The 21201-nt window shown below is 39.8% G+C and overlaps 1 protein-coding gene across 1 annotated transcript in view; it reads right to left on the bottom strand.

The window, feature by feature from the left end:
- VPS13B (vacuolar protein sorting 13 homolog B) overlaps positions 1–21201 on the bottom strand; it is a 434090-nt gene that overhangs the window by 212327 nt on the left and 200562 nt on the right. The window contains exons 25-27 of the mRNA XM_063130990.1: positions 12379–12585; positions 3865–4033; positions 2575–2689 (exon numbers count right to left, since the gene is read on the bottom strand). Of these exons, the coding sequence (XP_062987060.1) occupies positions 2575–2689; positions 3865–4033; positions 12379–12585 (491 nt within the window). The remainder of the gene's footprint in view (positions 1–2574; positions 2690–3864; positions 4034–12378; positions 12586–21201) is intronic.

Here is a 21201-nt window from a genome sequence, read left to right as displayed (position 1 = left end):
CAACTAATTTCCCCAAAACTAGCTTGTGCCTTTGTATTTGTTTCAACCTCAATAAATGTGCCATTGTCGCATTATCCCCTTCAGTGCTGTAAGTTTCTTGAATAAGAATCGCCTTACTTAGCCACAGACGCTCTATTGCCAATGTCAAAAGATTCCTTATAAGCGGGTGTAAGTCTCATTAGAATGTGTGCAAGTTTGTACATGGGTCTAATGAGAGCACATCACGTAACACCTGCTCTGCCAATTAAGTTGTGCAAATGTTAGTTTAGCACAATGTCATTAGTATTAGTGTTGGGACATCATTGGATATTACCCAGATATATGAAAAAGGTATTGAATTAATGGACAAAATGCATGAATTTAAAATAGACAAATGGACAATTTAGTTACAGGAATTGTAGAGAGGGAGAATACAAAACCTAAGAATAATTGTGTCATTTTCCAAGCCTTTCCTTTACCTCTACAGCAGGTAGCTAAGCTGCTGTGATGCCACAGTGACCGAAACATCAGAGCAGACAAAGCTTTGATTTTTGTTCATTAAAATGAGCATGATTTCATGTAGTGTTCAGGAACATGGGAGTTGGGACAGGAAGATGAGCAAAATCAGGAGAAAGGGCAGTAGTGTGGTGCACATCAATGTTTTGCGCTTTTCCACTGAACTTGGCTACACAAACAAAACAGGGTTAAGAAGTCACTCTTGCTGCTCAACAGATTTTTTAAAAAGCTTTCCTGCTCATTCCATAATCTAGGATACAGTCCCCCTGCTAAATAGGGGTGTGCTGTTCACCACTGCGGAAATCTATGGATAGACACTTGCATGCACAAACATATATTAATCCTTTTAAAAAAGAGCATGGTCCAACTATCGAAAACATTATTTCTAGCTAGCTGTCTTTTATAATATTTAGCACCCCAACAATATTTGCATCATGCAAATACATGATCAAGAGTTTCTTCGTAGATCACTGAATGGTTCCACACAATTTTATCTAATAATAATAAAAAATGTTGGTTGAGACTTTGATTATATGGGGCCAACACAGATATAATTTGATTTAATTAACTTTAATGTTCGTATCTAGCAAGATCTTTGCTTTACATCCATGTATACTGCACTTTTTTATATTTTTGCTATTTTATATGTAATATAGAACTCTAAGCCCATTAGTACCATTACCTTTCAGACACCCTTTCAATTTTAATTAAGGTTACAAATTCATTCATTTCCCTAAAAAAAACCCAATCATATCTCTGCCATTTGTATTCATTATTAATTTTCACAAGGCATGATATTCCGAAACTGGATCCCTATAAGATTTTGGTGCATAGATCTCCTCTACGTAATTCTGCAGACTCAATTTCTGTTATCTATAAACACCAAGGATACCCAAGTGTGAAATTCTAGTACGAGTAATATGTACAGACTATATCCCTTCAGTTCCTTACTTATCTCTCAAAAAGAAAAAAAAGGAGAGAATGAAACTGCCATCTCCAATGGCTGCTATCAGTTGGGTTGGGGCCCCACTCTCCTCCCTCACAGAGGCCATCACTTCTAACTGCCCTGTGAGGCAAAGAAAACTGAACAGGTAGAGAGGAACTGCCATCTCCATTTTATGAGGTGGGCTGGCCCCTCCTCCCAACTTACATATGAGGACTGCCCTGTGAGGAAGAGCTGTAGGGCCATCTGCTCTGGAAGTGGTGGTATCATCTGGGGGCCCTGAAACCTCCCTGCAGCTGCAGGAGTGATAAGAAGCTATCAATTACCAGGTGGGTCCTAGAAGGCCTGTAAGAATCACAACTTCCAGCTGCATAACAGTCATTTCAAGGAAGGCTGTGTTCCCAGGCTAATTCATGGAGGCCCACCTAGGCAGGTTTTGATTTTTGAGCAGCCTTTTTCTTACCACAGCTTATAGGAACCATATAACATTAAGAACTAGTGCCTGGGTTTTTTTGTTTTCCTTTCCCCTTCCATTTCCCTTTTCCTTTTCTGTCATGTCTTTTTATATTGAAAGTCTGAGAGCAGGGACTGTCTTGTTTTATGGATCTGTAAACTGCTCTGGGAACTTTTCCAGCTAAAGAGTGGAGCTGGAGCATAAATTATAGAAAGAAAAAAAGATGCTTCTACATCTCGTAGAAGCAGGTATTCAAAGTGTGTGTGTGTGTGTGTGTGTGTGTGTGTGTGTGTGAGAGAGAGAGAGAGAGAGAGAGAGAGAGAGAGAGAGAGAGAGAGAAGATACTACCATAAGATAATGACATTGACTGATGGTATGACAGAACGATTACACAATAGAAAACAGTAAGCATATGCAAGACGATACATTGATCTACAGAGACTATGAAGGCAAATAAGATGTTTATAATAAGATATTAATGAGGAGGCATTTTACATGCACATTTTATATGCATTCCCTATTGCAAATAATGTTTTTTACTTGTGCAAAATATGGCACATGAATATAATTTCAAATCTGTACATTCAACTCTTTAAATTAAATAGTTGTATTATCTAAAAGAAAAAGCCAAATGTTTCTATAGAAATGCTAATAAATAATGCACGTAAGATTTGATTGTTACCTGTTTCTATAGTGGTCAATATTGAAGCTTTCTATTTTACACTTGACTTTAGTGTAGACATCTTGTACATCTACTGAGGCACTGAGGTCTTCTAATTCACCAACAACACAAATCTCTGCAATATCCAATGAAAATTAGCTTTGAGTTCCAACCTTTAAGGCATTATTTCAGCAATAAAACACACGTATTATTTTGAAGATGCGTAAAACATACAATTTTATCTGTATTTCAAGTTTCTCTACCATAAAGATGAAGGCTTCTTAAACAGCTAATAATAGGCACTCCACAAAAGATGGGGTCTGTATTTAGAATCCATATTTTCTGACTAATCTAAATTATTACACAAGTTTGGCCCAAAGCCGTAAAGGACATACCCATGTATATTCCTAGCTGGATTAGGAAACTCATGTACAAATTGGTGCCTTATGCATTGCTCTTGAAACTATCCATCAATAGCACTGATCAACAGTTCTGGACAAAGGAAAATGGGGTGTCTGAAGAATTCAGCCCCCCAAAGAGGGCTATTGATCTGACTGGACCTACACAAACAATTTATTTATTTATTACATTTTTATACCGCCCAATAGCCAAAGCTCTTTGGGTGGTTCACAAAAATTAAAACCATAATAAAACAACCAACAGGTTAAAAACTCAAATACAAAATACAGTATAAAAAGCACAACCAGGATAAAAACCACGCAGCAAAATTGATATAAAATTAAAATACAGAGTTAAAACAGTAAAATTTAAATTTAAGTTAAAATTAAGTGTTAAAATACTGAGAGAATAAAAAGGTCTTCAGCTGGCGACGAAAGGAGTACAGTGTAGGCGCCTACATTTTAAACAAAGGAGACTGTTGCTGTATGTACAAATGTATTTGTACAAATCCAAGTGTATTCATCACTGCAGACAAGCATCTGTCAAGTGGCCATGTATTGGAAAGGTGGTGCAGGTTAAGTTGTGCTGGTTGGGGAAGGAAGCCTATCACAGGTACAGTGGTGATGGAGAGTAGTTAGTGGGGATTTTAATCTTGCTAATGCTATTTATCTTGATATTTTGATGGGCATGTATATTTTTAAATCATTTTAATTGCAACCTGCCCTGAGCCTTCACTATTGAGTTTGACATAAATATTTGAATACATATAAACAAAATTTATGCCTTCAAATGATCACTGTAGGCTTAAGGCTGATGAATCCCATCTCTATTGATACAGGCAACGTATTAGGGCAAAAGTGCTAGGCAACTTCAAATCACCAGTTTTGTTTTTAAAAGTTCTTTATGCAATACCTGTGCCTTTACTTTCTGGATCTGGTGCAAACAGCTTTATAGTGAGTTTTGGCAACATCCATTGCATCCATAAGCTAACACGTCCACTTGATATGCCAATATTGCTTGTTGTTTGCTCTAAGGTGACAGAGTCTGAGAATGGAGAATCGTCACCTTGTAGAGACTCACCCTGCCAAAAAAGAATAAAAATATACTTTGCTATTAATGATTTTATACAAATATTATGACATTTAAAAATGTAGCACAGCTAATACACATGTACAAAATAAAATACTTTGTTATATATAGGTAATTTGGAAGAGGTCTTACATATTGGAAACTGATCCTCATGTCGTTTGTGCAGATCCCATCCTTTCTAAGGGCTCTGAAACCATGGACTTAATATGCAGCAATATATATATATTTACAAGTCTGCTTGCACCATGTCCTGGCCCCATGTCAACTCTACACTGCAATGAGAACCAAGGGGCAGAACAGGCACAGCAGCAGTAGCACCACCACCATGCTCACACACACACACACACATATATATATACACACACACATTCACTTGAGGTAATTTGCTGATCTTGCATACATCCCGTCCTCACGCTCCGAGACTTTGCTACCTCATTTAGTACTACAATAGCTTCCCTTGTTAGAATAGCAGCAGACATATAGAACCAGGAATGTGTCCAAATGACTTAGATCACACAACTGTATATTTTGAAAGGAATCCATGTCTTTTAATAAAGGATTAACATAGGTGCCATGTGACTTCAGGACTTAGAAATGTAGAATGCATAGACTTGAGACTTGAAAATAGTCCCATGCAGACATGTAATAGGAAGTACACAAATAAAATTTTGTCGGTGGAGGTGGGGAGAGGGACTACAGCATTCACTGGCATTCTGAAAATTAAAATAAACATTGAAATTACCTTTTTCAAATTCCATCTAGCTTATCAAGATATATAGTAAAATAGTGTATATTTTCCAAGTCACTGGGCATGTCTACACCTTAAGAGTGTAGAGGGAGGGAGGGGGAGGATCACGGACTTACCTGCTTCTGCGATCCTTCCCCAGCATCTTGGCGGCTGTGCAATGTCCCGGAAGGAAAGAAGGACGTCGCAGCTGCCATTTTTAAAAAAGAGGAGCCCCCCGTGCATGCGTACATGGCAAAAAAACAAGTTTTTTTAAAAAAGTGCCCAACCCCCCTGCCATCCCTGAGATGGCAAAATTGTTGCCCCACCCCCATGGGCATGGAGCCACCCTGCGCAAACAAAAGAGGAAACTATTATTTGTTGTTGTTCCCAACTGAAAAGTGATTTTCCATGTGCTTGAAAGCAGTAGCATTGCAGAATATCTTTATTAAGTAGTTTCGGAGTTAGATCTACCAAACTGTAGATTAGGGACCATGTAAGGGAGGGGTTAATAGGAGAGAGTTTCTCCTTCCTTCCACATATACACCAGCTTCTATGAACTTAATTACATAAATGATTTATTTTGATAACAAACAGATCTAATCTAATAGTAAACAAAAACAACAACTGTGTTTCATAGGACAAAAATACAAGTCCATGGGAAGACTGGATACTTACACATTGAATTATTATTATTATTTTTAAAAAAACTGTATTCAGTCATTCAGAGATACAGAACTTTCTTCTACAGAAATCTGTTGGTCTTTAGACGTTGGAAGCTACAGATAGCATTGCAATGTATTAAACTTTGTTCAAGTGTGGGAAAATGCTTCGAACGGAATATAATTTCTGTATGTATTGATGATAGTGCTTCACAGAAAATCAGCTTGGTAATAATTAAGGAACAATTTTTACCTATGGTCACGTTCATTAAATCCATGGATCCTAGCATAATTTATGGACATCAAAAATATTCAGTCGGTCTACACGGAGAATAAGCATTGAATTACCCAGCAATGCTTAACTTTAAAGGACTCAAATCTGCATTCCAATTCAGGGTGCGATCCTATGGGTTGCACCCTGAGTATTTGTAAGCCCCTGAACTCTGGGGACTTATGATATCCTAAGTAGGGATCCTCTCCTTCATGCTTTGTCTGCTCTGCTGCATGGTGCTTAGGAAGCTATCTAAACTAGCTTCTGCGGTCTTCTCCCCTCCCTGCTCCCGGGACTGCCCCTTTTTGACTTCTTTATGCTTAGATTGCTGAGCTTCACTCCGTGCTGGCTGAGAGGGGGAGGGGAGGGCAGTTTCCTGGCTCTGAGTGCTGTCTCTAAACTTGGAGCCAGAAAACCAAAAAATCTTATTTCCCACCCTCAGAAGCTGTCTAGGGGCATGGCTAGATGGGGCGATATCCTGGGGATCGTCCTGGGATCATCCCTGTGTGTCCACATGATGCACAGGGGATCCCGGGAGCAGGGAGGGATGATCCCTCCCTTTCCCCGGGATATGGCCCTACACTTCTATCCTGACTTTTCCCGTGGCCTCGGGATGATCAGGCAGGCGTCCCGGTTTGTCCCGGCTCCTCGCGAGTAAACACGAGGAGCCTGGCATGGGGCATGGAGCTCTTCAGGAGCTTCACGCCCATCGGGGTAGGAAGTGGGGAGTGGGATTATTATTATTATTTTTAAAAACTCTCACCTTTTTGGTGGAGTGCTCCTGAACTCTTTTTCAATAAAAAACCAAAAAACAAAATGGCAGGTGCGACGTCCTCTTCCTCCCGGGATGTCGCGAGCCACATGTAGACACCCTGGGCCAATCCCGGAAGCACGTAAGTCCAGGATCATTTCACCTCCCTCCCTCTACACCGTATGAGGTAGACATGCCCACAGGTACAAAAGCAAAAGCAAACCTCCCAGCAGTTTCAAATGCCTAGCCATACAATACACATGTTAAGTGAACTGACAATATGTCTTACATAATAATTGGAAGAAAACATCACATTATAATATCTGACTGTATGAACCAACTGCTACAGAAATGCTATTACAGATAAAATGCACTATATATTCATGGGACATAAAGCAGCCAAATATGAGCTTGGTAACAGCCAGTTCAACTGCCCATGTGAAATGACCCTACATTTACGAGGATCTCTCTCATGTTACAGGTTTATCAATCACCTTCCCATGTTTTCTTCTAAAATAAAACAATGCATAACACTAGCACAAACCACTGAAAGAGTTTTCAGTGTATAGTATTAATTCCCTTTACTAAAACGTGTGGAATTTAGGTTGGCAAGATTACAGTAATGACTGCTGCCATGACTATGATTTGCAGATGTTTCCCAAGAGAGGCAATTCATTCTCTCTTTTAGAAGATGTGGGGGGTTTTGCACCATGAAACTTAATTTACCATATGAATAGAGTTAGCTTTATGTCTTCACTAAGAGGTCAATTATACATATAAAATAACAGGAATGCTTGATTTTTAAGCAGTCAGGAGAATGCTAGGTTGAAAATAACACTAGACAACTTAGGAAAAATAGTTCAGAATATCTAGGGGATTTGTACATATATAAAATATAGCTGAACATCAGCATTGCAATCTGTTATTCATTGTAGTTTGAATCTGTTTTTAAAGCTCATCATTAATCATATGCTTGGATATTGTTATATCTTGTGTTCCAATATTTCACTATCCTCTGACAATGAGAATTTCTAATACTTAGGCTGCAATTCTATAACCACTTACCTGAGAGCATGCTCCATTGAACTCAATGGGACTTACTTCTCCCCCTCCCGCTTTTTTACTATTTCCCCCCAAGTAACAATGAACAGGAACAAAGCCAAATACACCACATGTGAGTCAATTTCTTCAGTCTTTCTGATCACTCAGGATCTCTATTTGGTACTAGTAAGATTATCTGATAAAATTATCACTAGACATGCATAGATTGCTCTGTTAATCCTCTGGTTTCTAGACTTATTTTAAATTTTATTCAAAAGCAATAGTTGAGGTTCTTAAGCTTATAAAGATAAGTCTACTGTAAATTTTTAAAATAAATAGTCACTCTGAAAAAATAAAACGTAATTTAGTTTTTCATCATAAAAGGCGGCCTTGTTGCTGCAACCCAGTCACAACACTTTTGGATGCATTCAAGCAACCATTTTAGTGATGTAAGAGTGGCGTCTTTGCTCTGTAAGATGCAGCCCGGCACGGAGCATCATGCTTATTACTTTTAAACTATGCAGAAAATAGTCTTGGTGGTTGGTTGCTCCCAGGCTCTTAAACTTCTTTGCCAACGGAGGCTCAGCCAACCCTGTCCCTGATGATTTTCCACCAGCAAGCAAAGATATTTTTATTGAGAGAGGCATTTGGCCCATAAGCCAAATATACTGTAATTGGTTATAGCTGGTTATTTGTATTTGCTTTAATGATATTTTTACCTGGCTGTTTTTATACTTTTTTTCTATTTTATTTTATAATATGTATTTTATTGAGTTAATGTTATTAACCACACTGAGCACAGTTTTGTGGAAAGATGTTAATAAATAAATGCTCACTGTTTTTCTAGTTCATTACCTAATATGAGAAAAATTGTGGGAAGGGAACATTCAATGCAAAGAAGACAAATTGCTGATACTACCACAAGTACATATGTCCTGCAGTAAGATGTGGGTGCTGCATAATTAAGTGGGTGTTGGTGCGATTGCTCCTGAGAAGCTGTTCCCTACATGGTTCAAGCAATTCTGACCACATAAGAAAAATGGCCTTAAAGAAGGATTTTGCTGGCATGACTGGAACTGCCTGAATCACGCAGTTAGACACTTCACGCAAACAGCTTCCAATTGATTCAGTCTGTATTCTTGAAGGCAATCACCAGAATATCATAAGCAAAGGTGCAAAATGGGGGCCAAAATAGCTCTTCTAATTATCAAAATGAAAACTATCTGCATACTTTCGGATAAGTTAGGAAATAATTTCATGTTACAATGTTATACACACACACACACACACACACACACACACACATACAGATACACACACACACACACAGAGAGAGAAATGTACTATTTAGAAATGTACAGTTTCAATAAAAATGTTACAGACTCTCACAAGAAACTATTTCTCATGCTGCTTTAACCAAATCTATGCATTAATTTTCTACTTTGCATCCAAAGCCATAGACATAACGCCAGAATCTAGACTGAACTATTTTCCCACCCCTCCTCATGCCAAGCCTTAAAATACACAATTTAATTCTTTTGCCAATTCTTGCAAATTGACCCAAAATACAGAGTTTATTTTTCTTAGGAGAATTTATCTTCATTCATCTGGAAGAACCAAACACACAAGGCCTTCGTCCTTGGCCCGCATTAAAGCTCCAGGATGATCAGAGTTTTGAGCAAATTACTGCTCGGCCTTATCAAAATAACTTCTGCGTTTCTGTTCAATCATACAGCTTCCCCAAGGACTAAACTCTTCCTCAACTGTTTGTACTTAAGTAAACAGTAACAAGTGGCCAGTTGTAGTCTGTACTACCTTTGCTCCAATGCAAGGGTGGTAAAAATGATTAACTGTTTCTAAGCCCTGGTACTTAAGCCACTCACTCATGTTTCCATCTCCTCCACCACCCAGTTTGCAACTCAAGAATCCTGATAGCGTTACCCGCACAAGAGTGCAGCACTCCTCATCAACCTGTCAGCATGAAAAGAATTATTCACAGCTTAAAAGTATAAATCATCTACAGATAGTATAAATAAATACTTCATATGCTATTTAATACAAACATACCACCCCACCCCTCTACCCCCCAATTCATTTTTAGCTAACTTAGTATACTTGAAAGAACGAGAAAGCCTTTCAAAATAATCATTCTGGCCCAGAGAAGTAGTATGCTTTAATTGTGAAATGTCTGAAGTAAAGGGGGGGGGGGAATCAAACGTAGAGAAGGTACAGCATATTTTTATTTGACAACGTTCAAGGCTTTAAATGTAAATTGTAATGGATGTATAAACAAAACAGAAACAAATTTCAAAGTGGTCCCCTGATATGACAATAATCTAAATACATCCAGGAAATGTTACACCATGGCAAATTCCACTAATTGTAACTTAACTAAAATATAAACCCAGAGGAAATAAAATTCTTCAAGTTAATGAGTCCATTACTGTTTACTAAGAAAATGTTGATCATCTTTGAGAAACTATATTCAGATTTAATCTATTTTCATATGGATTCCTTTCTTTTATAATTTCTGAGATCAAATTTGGAACTGCAGCTATTGATGCTCCAGCCACCTCCACACTTCAGAGCTATGCAAGTGCTGTAACTTCTTCCACTAGAACGGAATATGTGCAAGGAGTGGAAAGGTCCATGTCAGGCACCACTGCAGCATTTTCAAGGGGAAAGATTCACTAAGCCTACTGGCATCCCCACCACTGCGTCCCATCAGAGAACCTATTATTGCAAGTAAATCCTGGCCCACATCAAAGATAACCCAAAAGAAACCATTTTGAGAACTAGGACAGATGCTGGTCCTGGGACTGACTGCTCAGATCCTTTGAGTAAGGAGTCTGATCAACTACTAAAAGCCCCCATTGGAAAAGCTATCTCTAGAGCCATGGTGGCTCTTCAGATGTTTTGGCATACAACTCCCAGAATCCTTCATCAATGGCTATACTGGCTAGGGATGATGGGAGGAGGCCTATAACATCTAGAAGTTTACAACTTGCCCATCCCTGCAGAACTACTCCCTCCACTAACTTATGCAAGCAGTTTGCAAGTGTAGCCTGGGAATCCTCTCCATGAAGCCGAATGCTCGCTAGTAGTAACAAATTTAGTATCAAGCAGGGCATTAGCCCAAGAGAAGCTATCTTGGGTTCTCTCATTGCTTATTTTTAAAGCAAAGCTACCATTCTTATTAACCTAAAATGTGGCTTTCATGTGTTCTGTGATGCTATTTCACACTCCAGACCTAGAAATTAAAATAAGCCTTATGTCAACCATTTCCCATCAAAACCCATCTTCTTCCCTCAACGTGTTCAGATAAACCCTAACATTGAAACAACTTTTCGATGAACAGACAGTAGACAATAGCTCCATAAAGTAATATAAAAACTGCACTTAGAATTAGAGAGCCTACAATCTCAAGATTGTGTGCATGTATCCTCGTAGCAGCTGGATAAGCCAATAAGGGACCAGCAATCTCAAAGACAGAACTTCAGATCCAAGGCTACTGCAAAGAATAAAATTTGCTTGGTAATAGGGTCATTATTACCAAGCAATTGATAAACTTTAATTTACTTGAACTATTAATTAGGCAGATACACCTGACGAATACAAGCTTTTAATACAAGAATAAAAGGAAAACTCTTAAGGGCTTCACACCTCTGTTTTAAGGACTTAAAAACTGTCTACCCTCAATAGCTTGCATATCAGTCTGTTAAAACACCTCACATCCCGAAGCGGTCCTGTGAGTCAGAAGACCATGAGAAAGACTGGAAATGTACATTGCTCAGGTGGCTTACTTAAGCAAATCATTACCAAACCCCTTGTGAGCTTAAATGGTTTTGACAATCTCAGTTGGAGAACTGTGTGTTGTATGTTTTATTATCAAAGTGCACAGCAAAGTGATTACTTTAATGCTCTGCAACACAGATTCTCATATGAAGAATAGCATTTGACTAGCCACTTAAGAGTCATTTTTGGTGGAAAGGCAGTATATAAATTTAATAAACAAACAGGGTTAATACAAGCCTGTTGGGTCAGATCTGACGGACTGAGTTTTTAGGAATGCTGAAATAGAAGTGCCCCAAAAGAAAAGAAAAATAATAAAAATGCTAGTGTTGCCTATACTGTCCTTTAGGAAAAGAAGAGATGGAAAAACATTTCTTGGCAGGCATGTATATTTCTGCAGAATTCTGGTGCTGTTATTTCCCTTGGGGATTGGCTTTCAACTCTCTTATAGGTTTCCAGGACACACCATGCTACTGCATATCTGAGGAGTTCTATATGTGAATTTCCAAACTGCACCAAGTGCCCAATTCCTCAAGTAGGTCAGATTCTGGGGACATGGCAAGAGATGACAGTAGTGCATTTCGGAATGAGCAAGTTCTTCTTGAAGTGCTATATGCTACAACTTGCCTCTTAAAATGGAATGTCTGGTAAGGACCAATTGAGCTCAGTGGGGTTGTTGCTTAAAGCAGCCTGTGTGTTAAGAGATGTGAGAACTGGCAGAAAAGTTTCAAGATGACAGGCAATATTATCTGAAACTCCATCAGAAGTTTACAATCTTCTCCACACAGCCACGCCAGAGTGGGTGAAGTATGAGAGCCCCAAACTCACTGTAGATATGGTTTGTTATGTCTGAATGCAGCCATCAGGTCCATATTTAAATCTTGTATTGCTTCTTCCTGATTTGCCAAGGTTTAATTTCAAACGTGATTCATTACATGTTTTGGGGCTACATGCTCATGACCATAGCACAGCAAGTTTTTAATCTTTATCCATGTTCAGTTATTTATTTTTTGTTTTTGTTTTTATTCTTATTTAGTCACTCGCTCAGCGGCTATCTTGCCGATTATTATTACATAGCAATATAATTTTGAATTACCTCTGTAGTTGTCCCCATGTCAGCAGATGGACTACATGTGCTGGTATCTGGTGGAGCTGTCCCAACACTACTTTTAACAGGGGAGCTAGGAGGTGCAGGTCCTGAAACAGATTCTGTATAGGCCAGAGTCTGGTGCTGAATTCCTTTCCTTTGAATCTTATTCCAGACTTTGCTCATTATATCCATTAGTTCATACAGCAATTGTACCTTAAATGGGAAAAAAGACAATTAGTTCCAGCAAATTCTTGAATGTCAATGTTTCACTAAGCAAAGATGCTATCTTGATATTACCCAATTAAAATAAATATTTTGATACTTTTGGAAATGACTTCTGCATGAAAGTATAGTAAATAGGCCTATAAAAATAAAAGCCCTACATCTCATCTTGTACAAGTTGTAACTTTAACAAAAACTTTTTTATTTTCTGTACTATTTCATAAGGTCATACAGAAGCTTCCTCATCAGTAGACTTGCAAAAACCCAAAATTCTTCAAAACAAAGCAAAACACAATCTAATTTTAAAATGCAGGAGAATTCTTTTTCCATGGTAGATATGAAATTATTTTCTGCATGTAGAAAACATAACTGACATCCTATTGAATGGTCTCCTGGGATGTGTCATTGCAATATTCAGAAAACATTCTGTATAACTTGCATATTGTTTGACCCAGTTCTAAGGTATTTATACAAGGTTACATAAATAAGCATTAATCATGGAATTTGTATGACAACAGATTGCCATAGACTGTATTAAAAAAAAGCCCATGGAAACTACAAACACAGTACATAAGCAGATCCACAGCTGGATGCCATCCCCAGCTTCCCATTATGGGAAAAGCAAAGCAAAATTTTTCATATTTTATAAAGAAGTTTCAGCCCTAGGACATATCTAAAGAATGACGTTGGCTTCTAATGTGGGCAGAACAGATGCAGGAAAACACTGTTGTCAGTCTTTATTTGATAGAAAGCAGGACTTGATTTTGTGGATATGAGAAAATGATTTATCCTCCTAGATTTGTCTCAGCTGCCTTTATATAGGTACAGTGTTGGAAAAATGCCTTTACCTCTGTAAAGTATATCTCGATTAATATTTTAACCTTTAAATTTAATATTTGAATCTATCATTCAAGGTATTGACTACTTTCGATTGTCTTCATATTGGCTTTTATATTTTATTTTATATATTTCTTATGTAAACCACTTAGAGATCTTATGATATCAAGTGGTATAGAAGTACTTTAATTAATTAATTAATTTACTGATTCCCATACATTTTGGCATACAACTTTTTGTTAAGAGATGCATTTTCAAAATTTTAATGTTTATATATCTTTTGGGTATTTCGAGAGGCAATCATTCAGTAAGGGTAGTAACACTGCCATAAAAGGAATATTGATTCTGGCATATATGGTGGCAGTACAGCATGAATCTCTTATTGTTAAAGCTGACTTTAGTCTCACATGTGTTGAGTACATTTTGATAACCTGATCACCCCTTGTAAAAACATTTTATTAAAATTTCATGTATTCATGCTTCAAGTATTATTAGACCACAGATAATGAACTTCTTAACAATTGCATTGTATCATATTAATGCTGGTGCTACTCTGAGTCAGTGCAGACATAATACTATGATTCCCTGTTAACAAATTGGGACTTAGCCTCTGCTCCTCTTTGCAGTTTTTATTTTCCCTGGAGAAAATTTCCCCTTCAGTACCAACATTTGCGGAAGGTAAGCCAGAGTTTTCTAAACCAGGATCCAAAACTGTCTGCTTAATTGTGGTAAAAGTAGAAGGGGAGTTACATCAGGAAGGTAGGAGGAGGAAGTGCACAACCCCTTAACTATGCCCTTATCTGGATAGCCTAGCTACAGTTATCCATGCTCTGATAACCTCTTGTCTGGATAACTACAATGCTCTATTCGAGGAGTTGCCTTTGAAAATGGTCTGGAAACTTCAGCTAGTCCAAAACAGGGCAGCAAGATTGTTAACGGGGACTGGCCAATGAGATCATATTATGCCAGTACTTTCCCAGCTGCACTGGCTGCCAGTCCCTTTCTGGGCCTGATTCAAAGTGCCGGTATTAACATTCAAAGACTTGGGGTCATGTTACCTGAAGGATCATCTCCTCTCAGATGAACTTGCCTGGATCCAAAGCTCATCTTCAGGGGTCCTTCTTCGGAAGCCCCTGCCAAAAGAAGTGAGGCAGGTGGCTACTAGGAAGAGGGCCTTTTCTGCTCTGGCACCCCAGTTATGGAATGAGCTTCCTAGAAAGGTTCACCTGGAGCCTAGTTGTGCTCTTTCCAGAGCCAGATGAAGACCTTTTTATTTTCACAAGCATTTTCAGCATTCTAGTTTTTACCTCTGCTGTTTTAAATCTGCTACATACAATATATCTAGCCAAATGGATACAGGACAGGGGATATCTGGTTTGTTTACAGTAGTATATGTGAAAATGAACCTAGGATTGTAGTTGACCACAAGCTGAACATAACTCAGCAGTGTAATGTGGCTGCAAAAAAGGCCAATGCAAATTGAGGCTCCATCCAGAGAATCCAGTTTTAAGTCACAGGAAGTAATACTCCACTTTATTCTGCACATAACTGGAGTACTGTTTACAGTTCTGGGCAATGAACTTTAAGAAGAATATTGGCAAACTGAAATGGGTTCAGAGGGCCACAACAAAAGACGGCCAAATCCTATGAAGAACAAGACCTATGAATAAAAGTTGAAGGAACGGAGTATATTTAGCCTGGAGAAGAAAAGGCTCAAGAGAGAAGATGACAGCATCTTTCTAGTACCTGTAGGTCTGCCACACAGAAGAGAACAAAAACTTTTTCTCTCCTGAACCAAAGGGCAGTATTAAATCTAATGGGATAGATTGCAACTGAACATTAGGAGAAAAGTCTTGAACGTAGAGCAGTTCAACAATGGAACCAATTACTGAGAGGTGTTGGGGGCTCTTCCTTGTTGGAGGTCTTCAAATCAGAGGCTGGCCATCCATCCATTGCTTTCCTCTAGCTATGGATTCCCTACATTGAGCAGAGGGCTGGACTAGATAGTCTACAAGCCTCTTCCAACTCTATGATTCTATGAACATTAAATATCATCATTAATAAATTAAGGCTGCAATCTTACACCCAGTTTCCTGGAAGTAAGCCCCACTGACTTTCTTTTCATTTCATACATACTATCTGTGAGCTGCCTTACAGTCAAAGCTCTCAGGAAGACATACGTAAATACAAAATGAAAATACAAAATTAAACACAATAAAATCCAGTTAAATAAGAGCAGCCACAAAACAAGTAGATATGTATAAGATTGTGTTGTACATTGCTTAACAGGGAGCCAGTGTCAAATCTGTAGTGACTGCAGGGAAAAAAAAAAGCTTCTCTTTCTAAAAGTTAACAGAGTGACAGTGAAAACGGTGATATACCTGATATTTTAGTTTGCAACCAGGGGCGTTGCTAGACGTACCGGGTGTTCCGTCGTTGAGGAGCGGTGAAAGCGGCTTTTCCCGTTCAGCCGTGACGCCTCATGCTCCACACCTGCCTTCGATTTGTGGCGGAAGTTTGCGCCGGTTGTGCTGCTGCCGCCGCGAGAACGGTTGCGCAGCCACACCGGCCTGATTGCCGCGGCTTTTTTTTTCGCTCGCTGCACGGTTTGCGCACGTCCGAAAGACCGCAAACTTGCGCAGCCGTCAGCGATGCCGCCGCCGGCCCTGGCGGCGGCAGCGGCGGCAGTGCCAGTGCCAGCCGAAGTGCTGCTGGTGCTGTTGAGGGTCAACATTGATGCGCTCACTTCCTGATGGGGGTCGTGGCGGGTGTCATATGACCCGAGGTCAATCGTCTGCATGGCCACTCTGTGCCTACATCTCCCATCATGCCTCTGAGGTGTCGGCGGCGATGATCGCCTCTGTGCCCTCTGCCCCATCCCAAGGAGCCAACCCACATCTGGCCGTAGCCATGGCAGCAGCCCACAAACAGCTCTGCCCTCTGCCAGCCTGGTACCCACACTAACAGGCAGCGTACAGCACCGCCATTATGCGGCCACGGTAGCTGCCCACCGCAAGGAGTCACCAGCCACTTTTCCGGTCCTCCGTTCCTGCGCAAACTGTCACTGGGGAAATAAAAAAAAAAAGCCGCTCCGCCGCGCTGCCCCAGCTGGCGGACTGCGCGCAAATGGCGGAGGCGGCTTGACCGAAGCCGCTGACCACTCCCCCTTAGCACGCCTTTTCCTGCCCAGTGCGGACCGCAGTGACCTCACATCCTCCCACACGTACTCCGAATTACCGCGGGACAGCAGGAAAAGGCGCCCTAAAACTCACTTTTTTAAAGTCGGGAGAAAGAGGCTTCACCGCGGGATAACGGCGGATCCTCGTGAACGTCATCTGGAAGCCTCGACGTGACTGCGGAAGGTAACGCGCGCTAGAGCCTCGTCTAGTAACGCCCCAAGTTTCAGACAACTTAGATGATAAAAGCATTAAATTGCCTTTCAGTTGGAGCATCTATCAATTTCAGTGCCTCAGTGTATTATTATGGCTGCTTCTAAAGTTGTTTTCACAGAACTTTAAGACATAAATAGACAAGTAATCCAGAAGATACATCACTTTGGCTTCAGAAGCCTGAGATACATGCCTGCAAACAGATATTTGTAAACTGCATCAAACATGAATCTAGAAAGATAGAAGTTTTAAGCAAAAACTGTGGCCCACTAAGGAATCTCTGGCCCACTTTGGAATAGTCAAAACAAAGCAAGAAGAAAAGGCAACCTATTGTGTAGCTGACACAGAAAATATAGAGAATACAGAAAGAGGCATATTCTATAGTAGAAAAGAAACATTAGGGTACATTGTCATAGGTAAATAGCAGCAGACCTGAACTCTTACTTAGTCTGAAATGTATCTGATTATATTTCACTGACTGCATTTGATTATAAAAAGGGTGGTGGTTTCTATTTAGCATGTTGATGGCAAAGTCTCTAAAGCGAACTGTTTGATCGTTCCCATATACACATCTAATAATTAAAAAAGAACCAGTATTGGTGTGAGGTCTCTTTTCTTCCAAACTTTGGCAATACTTCTTAAATGTTGTGGTAGCTTTGGTAACTTATCTTCAAAATCAGAAGTACAATATAATTAAAAGCAAGACTAACAATGCTGGCATGTGTGTTGCTCTTTACAAAAACATACATACTATTCAAATGTCATAATAGGAACCTATGCAAAGCTGAAATCGCCATTTTGAGGATCATGTTCGACAGCTCGTGGGGGGGGGGGCAGAGAAATTAGATTGAACTTCAATTCCCAGCATTCACAACCATCGGCCCTGCTAGCAGAGGCTTCTGGTAACTGAAGTTTCAAAAAGCTGGAAATCTATCTGTCCACCCCTGGTGTAGTACACACATCCTATTGACTTGTCCCGAAGTATTTTTTTTGAGGGGGGGGGGCAACTGAATCCCCCAACTACTAGCTAGTACCTGTGCGCTACCTTGTGCGCACTAGTCTCTGTGACAGCTGAAACAACTCCACATGAATTAAACATAAAACTTGAGTATACTAAGTTGGGGGGCCATGTCATTTGCCCCTTGCTTTTAATGCCCCCCCTCTCCTTGGAAGAAATCAGAGAAAGGCTGTTGCTACTACCCCAAAAAGCCAGACTTAGTAGACTTGCATTACAGCCACAGTTAGATCTCTCCATAAGTTGTGGAGTGATCTATTGTGCTGCCAGCAGGAACCACCTGGGCTGAACTGGTTTGCAGTAGAGGCACCAACACCCACTAGACCCTGAATATCTCACCAATCAGCTTCATGGGATGACCCCAGGTTCTAGTATTTTCAGAGAGGAAAAAAAAATGTCTCCCTATTCACATTCTCCACACCATGCATAATTTTGTACACCTCTATCATGTTTCCCCTTAGCCTCCTTTTTCCATGCTAAGCAATCCCAGTTGATGTAACATTCCCTCATACAGGTAATGCTCCAGCCCCTTGATCATTTTAGTTGCCTTTTTCTGCACTTTTTCCAACTTGATCATATCTTTTTTTTTTTTAGGTGTGGTGACTAGAACTGTACACAGTATTCTAAGTGTGGTTGCACCCTAGATTTGTATAAAGGCAGTATGATAATGGCAGTCATTTTATTCTTAATTCCTTTTCTAATTATGCCTAACAAGGACTTTGCCTTTTCATAGCAGCCACACACTGGATTGACATTTCCATCGAGCTGTCCACCACAACACCAAGATCTCTTTCTTGGTTGGTCACCACTGGCCCATTAGGTTATATTTGAAGTTGAGATTTTTAACCCCAAGTCATCACTTTACACTTGTACATTTTAAATCACATTTGCCATTTGGATGCCCATTCTCCCAGTTTGGAGAAATCCTTTGGAGTTCCTCAAAATCCCATTCTTGTTTTAACCACCCTAAATACTTTGGTGTCATCAGCAATCTTGGCTACTACACTGTTCACTCCTTATTCCATATCATTTTTGCCTCAGTTCCTGAAAACATCTGTCCAGGTACAGGTATCTGTCCTATATCTTCTACAGTGAAGACCGATGAGAAAAATTCAATCTGCTTGTCCTCCTTCAGTACTCCTTTAACTCTATTGTCATCCAGTAGTCCCACTGCCTCTCTAACTGGTTTTCTGGTTTTTATATATTTATAGAATTCTTTAGTGTTGGCCTTGATTATGTTAGCAATATGGTCTTTATTGTTGTATCTCTTATTGTTTCCCTGCATTGCCTTTGTGTAAGTTTGTGTTTACTTTTGTTTTCCTCACTTGGACAAGAAGTGTTCCATTTTCTGAAGGAAGCCATATTTTCTCTAAGAGTTGCCTTAGTACTGCTCATTTACCATGCCGGTGTGGGGTTTCCCGGTCCCTCAGGCAAGCACACATTCTGGAAAACTGACATGGGGCACCCAAATCAATGTGACTTCACTATTGTAGGAAATCCCATGGCAAAACGTAATGGTTACACACTTCAGAAATCATATGGCTGATGGTCAATAGCTATAGGCTCCAAGAAATTCCAGAACAGTCAAAAGCTAATCACTACTACTGTGACAAAATCCCCATCAATGTGGTTTCCCTGTTGCCATCTCCACAGTTCTGAACACAAGGGAAGGTCAAGTCATACACAGGTTCCAAACCTGGACAAGGGAGGGGGATGTTTCCTGACATCCAGTGACCTCTTGGACTTAGTGCTACCTTTCCTAAACTTGGTTTACATTTTAACTGAGATTCTATTATTGTGGTTTTGAGTAATCTCCAAGCATTTTGAAGAGATTTAATCCTCTTGACATCTGATTTCAACTTCCTTTTCACCAATTCCCTTATTTTAGAGAAGTTCCCTCATTTATTTATTTATTTATTTATTACATTTCTATACCGCCCAATAGCCGGAGCTCTCTGGGCGGGTCACAAAATGTGAAGTTAAATGTGATTGTGTTAGACTTCCTAGGCAATTTTGCACTTAAATATATATTAAATCTGATTCCAATTGACATAGGTGACTGCACTGTGTGTCCTGCTTTGGTGGGTTAGTCTCAGTGTTAAGGTAATTGAAGGGCAAATCCAAGACCAAGTCAATAAACAGGCGAAAGGCACAGTATTAAAAGAAAGATGTAGAGTTCCAAGACAGAGTTCTGAGAAGCAAGTCCGAACACAGGTAAGCAGACAGATAAAAATGCAGTCCAAGCAGAGTCAAGCAGAGCTCCAAAGGTCAGTCACAGAATAAGGTCACAGAAACAAAGATCCAATGCACTAGAAGCTGAAGTAAAGCACTGTTCCAGTAGCTAGAAAGCTCATCTAGCCAGAGCTTCCATAGCCCCACTCAGGGTTCATCTGCAGATCATTACAGCTCCTCTAGCAAAAGTCCTGCTTATGTGAAGGGCTTTGTTCATGAGGAGACCTTTATCTTGAGGAGTCTTTTTTCTGCAATTGGACACTCATTCGCCTAGCCACAGTCTTAGCCTGTACCTTGGTGGAATTGGTGGAAATATCCTTGAAAGTATATATCTTTAGACTTCAAGCCATAGAAAGCAGTCACAGAATGGCAGAATGCAAAGCTATAATATCCATTATCATCATCTTCATCATCATCATCATCATCATTTCTTAGATGCCTTTCTCAGAAATATTAGCAGGGAGTCGCATCTTGTTCCCACTTCAGGCAAACCTTGAAGTGGAAACAAGAGGGGCCAGTGCAAATTGATTTTCACAGTTTGTTTGTTTTTTCTAACCCCCCCCCCCCCATTTTAGAGATGTGAAGGCTTGGAAAGAAACGTGGGATTGGGAAGGCGAGAAAAGTTTTCACCCAAATTTCAAAAAGAAAACAAAACCAAACCCTGAAAAAACCCTGGAAAAATGTTTTTGCTTTTCATTTTTTTCCTGGTCCCATCCCATTTCTTCCTCCCCCACTGGCCTTCACATCTCTACCTCCTTCCTTGTTGTTGTTGTTTTTTAAATGTTTAAAAGCTACTAACTTTGTCACTGGGTCAGTGGGCAATCTGGCAAGGAAAAATGTTGGAAAAATGCCTGAGCTGGCAGATTAAAGCCCCCAAGGGGGTTGAATCACTCCCTCTCAAAACCGCTATCCCCAATGGGGTGACAAATAGATGAATCCATTCAAATCCAATTAAAATGCAGATCTGTATAAAACTGAAGAGTAAACCTGTGCAAATACTCTACATTTATTCATGTCTGTCAGGCCACTGTTACATGTCTTGGTTACATCTAGCCAAATTACTGCAATCTGCTATGTGGGGAAGCCTTTGAAGAGTGTTTGGAACTTCAGTTGGTGCAGAATAAGGGAGCCTCA

This window comes from Elgaria multicarinata, chromosome 7, assembly GCF_023053635.1.
Source record: "Elgaria multicarinata webbii isolate HBS135686 ecotype San Diego chromosome 7, rElgMul1.1.pri, whole genome shotgun sequence".
Taxonomy (NCBI): Eukaryota; Metazoa; Chordata; class Lepidosauria; order Squamata; family Anguidae; genus Elgaria; species Elgaria multicarinata.
Note: the sequence above shows the minus strand (reverse complement) of the source record. Positions and strands in the feature narration are given on the sequence as shown.